The 4,026-nt window shown below is 34.6% G+C and overlaps 1 protein-coding gene across 1 annotated transcript; it reads right to left on the bottom strand.

Moving 5' to 3' along the window:
- Window positions 1-272: 272 nt before the first annotated feature.
- LOC140450779 (uncharacterized) lies at window positions 273-860 on the bottom strand. The gene has a single exon (XM_072544452.1). It carries the CDS (start codon window positions 858-860, stop codon window positions 273-275), a length of 588 nt encoding a protein of 195 aa, XP_072400553.1.
- Between the last annotated feature and the right edge of the window lie 3,166 nt (window positions 861-4,026).

Raw genomic sequence — 4,026 nt, 5'->3', positions numbered from 1 at the left:
GACGGGATAGAGACCGCTCACCTCAAATCCCTTCTGGATATTAGATGTAGTAAATGCTTTTGGAAATGCCTTACCTGCAAGTTCGGCTATATCGTAAATCGTAATAGGTTGTCCAGGGTGCATAATCATCCACTCACTACAGGCGGTATTATAGTAAGTTTTCATCGGTCCAAAAACTATTCGATCGAGCGGTTGCATTTTGTGGCTGGTGTGGGGATGAAACGTTATCGGTAGAATTCCATTCTTCTTACAGAAATTAATGACACTTACATTCACGTGGCTATCGTGATTATCCAAAAGTAATATAACTGGATTTTCAAGTGTTGTAGGTATTCCAAAAACAATATTTCGTTTGACCAGCCGGACGAATTTGCACCTCCTATAGTTCCAACTGGACAACCTTTTAGCATGTGAGGCTTAAAATTAACCCTCGGAAATATCATCATTGGCGGAATATGATTTCCGATTGCATTTATTGAGGCTATCAAGGTTACATTTTGACCTCGCTCTCCACTTGTCATTTGACCTAATTGTTTTATTCCCTTAGGTCCTACAATTTTTGGTGGTACATGGACAGTCGTTAACCCTGTCTCGTCACAATTCCAAATTTTTTCTGCGGAAAAATCTCCACGAGACAAAGCTTCTTTGTAGTTCTTAAAAAAGGAAGATATATTTGTTTTATTGAAGGATGTTGATCTGGCCAAACTTGTAGGTTCTGGTTTACGAAATGATAAATCTTCATGTCTTCTAAGAAACTGCCTCAGCCATTCCTTGCCAGCTATCTTTTTTTGGTCCCAAGAAGGCGGATAAGACTTGATATTTGCAGTTGCATACTGATATGCTAAAGTACGAACTTCCATTTTCGTCAAACCATAGTGGAGGCGTGCAGCAGTGAGAAGATATATTTTTAACTCAGCTTCCTCTTCTTTATTAAAAACTTGTTTTACATTATTGGCAGCAACATAAGAAAATTCTGAAGCCCCCGACTGCCTGAAGGATTTTACGTGCCTGATCAGCGTGGTTTTTGATATGTTATAGCACTTTGCTGCTTCCCTAATTGATAATTCACCACTTATGCATTTATTTGCGGCTGCAGTTAAATCCTGGGCATTTAAATGTGGTCTTTTGATACCCACTTTACTTCTCGGCATTTTAAAATGACTATCTGAAACAATAATAAAAGGTTTTTTTGGTAACAGACACACCAATTAATTTAAATAAAAGTCAAAATAATGTTAATTCGCAATAAGATTGTACCTTGGTCCGGTCCAAGGTACACGACCTACCGGTGACCCAAGGTACACAACGTAACAATTTCAGCTGTTTTTTGTTTTCTAATATTAGGTTATGCGTTTAGACAAAAAATACATTCATGATTATCAAGCGTAAATATATATTGTCCATTACAGATAATAATAAAATATATATATATATATATATATATATTTACATTTGAAGCGGATTTTAACAGATAACAAATAGGTAAATAATTTACTTACGATCAAACAAAACACAAAACACTCTGCAAGTCACCACGCTGCAATTTTTTGATAAGTGTATTTAGATGCCATCTACCGCTGATATTATTAAACCACTAATTCAACCAAATCGAAGAGAAATCTGCAGTGCGTAAGAAAGAAAGTCAACTGACCCAAGGTACAACCTGGTCCGAGGTACAACACTCTCCACTACCAACACAGTGCATTCAGGACTGTATTTACAATTTTGTGGAAGGGACTATAAATTTGTTGCTATATAAAATAAAAATAAAAACTTATTTATTGCCCTAATAATATTTACATTACAAATTTAATATCTTCGGTACACGGGTGATACTTTGATACACGTAAGAACGGGTTGGGTCTGAAAAGCCCAAAAATTAAACTAAGAATTTTTTATGTTTAATTTTGTACCAACATTTTAGCGTTGCATATATTAGAACTACTTATAAAGACAACTTATATATATTAAAAGAAAATGAACTTCTATTATAATAATAAAACTAAAAATATAAAAGAAATTACGTACTACAATATGGACGATGTTTAAAAAACACCTTATATATAACTTATTCAGTCATTTTATCAATGCATATGCGACAAACAGGTACGGTATGTTCCAAGCAAATAAAGTGACATATGTATTAAGTTTTACGATCTCTACAAAAAGCACAACGCCCCCTTTTATTTTGCAATTCCGCAGGTGCTTGTACTGGTCCAACACCACTGAGTTTAGCAGCAAGCTCTCTTATATCTCTTGCCAAATGAGGAGATTGAGCTCTTTCTTTTATATTGTCCATAACTAACTGAAGACCTAGTTTAAAAAAAAAATCTTTTGCTTGTTTTTATATCCTGTTTGTTAGTTATCTGGATCACAAATGCATTTATTGCAGCAACATTAAGCAATCCATAAAAGATGACCATGGGCCAACGTTTTATATTTCTTGCGACAGTACAGGAACCTCGAAGTTGATCAACCGTGTCCACACCACCTTTCGTAGAGTACCTTGTCGTAGAACGTTATTACTTCAGGTTTACTTTCGTCACCCGTTGTTGGATCGATTTTCATCATGGTGTAGGGTTGACAAAAAAAAAATGTTTTTTGGTTTGGTTTATAGGACAATATCGTCATATCTTTGATAAATCCAAAAATAGTTGATTTTGGCGGTCTATTGTTCAATAAAAATTCGGTTGGGATATGCCTTTTGTTTTTCCATAAGGTGCCTACAATTGTTAGACTATGATTTGTCAGTAAGTTTTGTGCGACTTCAATTGATGTAAACCAATTGTCCATTGTGACATTCCGGTTGGATTTGGAGATTGGTTTGCAAAGCCGCTCAACCACATCGTAGGCTGCAGAACTGATAGAATATTGACCTGGTGGTTGTATACCGCCATAGATTTCTAATTGAAATTTTTCAAAAATATTAAAAATCAGAGCTTTTAATTCACATATATTTGTTAGCCTCGCATCGGAACTGTCTTTATATCTCACAGACACACGCTCGATATATACATTAGTACATTCAACAATATGTTTTATAATTTTGTACAACTTGTACAATTTTCTGTTGTGCAACTTTGCGCTTCACGGATAACTTCAGGAAGTTTTGTGATGATATTTTCTCGTCTTTTTCTAACATTTCGTGATCCGCATGTCTTATTCCATTTCATTCCATCTTTGGTATTGTAATAAAGGTGTTGGTTTGACCCACCTTGTAGAATACATTATTGTAAGTGAATATTCCTAATATACAAGTACTCAGCATGATATCTAGACGACAGATCGATGAAGAAATAAAAAAATACTGGGAGTTAAAAGAAGTAGATCAAAGCAATACTCTTTCAGTAGAAGAAAAAGAGTGTGAAGGATATTATAAAAGAACAGTAAAAAGGGATAATGAAGGAAGATTTGAAGTTAAAATACCCGTCAATTCTAATAGAAGCATATTAGGGGGACTCAGAACAGCAAGCTTATGCGAGACTGCTGCAATTAGAGAAGAAAGTTCAAAGAGACACAAACCTAGGAAAAGAAGAGGTAGTGTTGTGCGCTCGTTGTTGGTCCCAAGGAATCTACTTGCAGTAGATTACAATAACTTACACTAATTTTAAGTGACATATGAAAATAAAGGAAGGTGGTCAGATATATTCGAAACTCCAAGAGAGCCAAAAACAAAGACATCACGGTTTTTGCATCCAACCTCATCCAGCGCCTCGAACACATACGGTATCACAACCAAACTTAAGTACAACTTTAAAGAAAGCCCCTCCTAGATCAGTTTCACTTAATGAGCTTAGATTTGAATTAGATAGTTCAGCTGAAACATAAATTCTAAATAATCAAATTATAGGTAACACTGCTCGGGTGAGATAATAATTCAAAAACCGAGTGAATTAGTGTTATGATTATTGTTATATTATTATTTTATATTTTATATGTTTTAAATATTTCTATTGGTCGTCTGTTTGTTTTTTATATAGTTGCCAATATGTTCAATCACAAATTAACCCCTTAATTTGTAATCTC

This window comes from Diabrotica undecimpunctata, chromosome 9 (genome assembly GCF_040954645.1).
Source record: "Diabrotica undecimpunctata isolate CICGRU chromosome 9, icDiaUnde3, whole genome shotgun sequence".
Lineage (NCBI taxonomy): Eukaryota > Metazoa > Arthropoda > Insecta > Coleoptera > Chrysomelidae > Diabrotica > Diabrotica undecimpunctata.
This window is presented reverse-complemented; position numbering and strand designations above follow the sequence as displayed.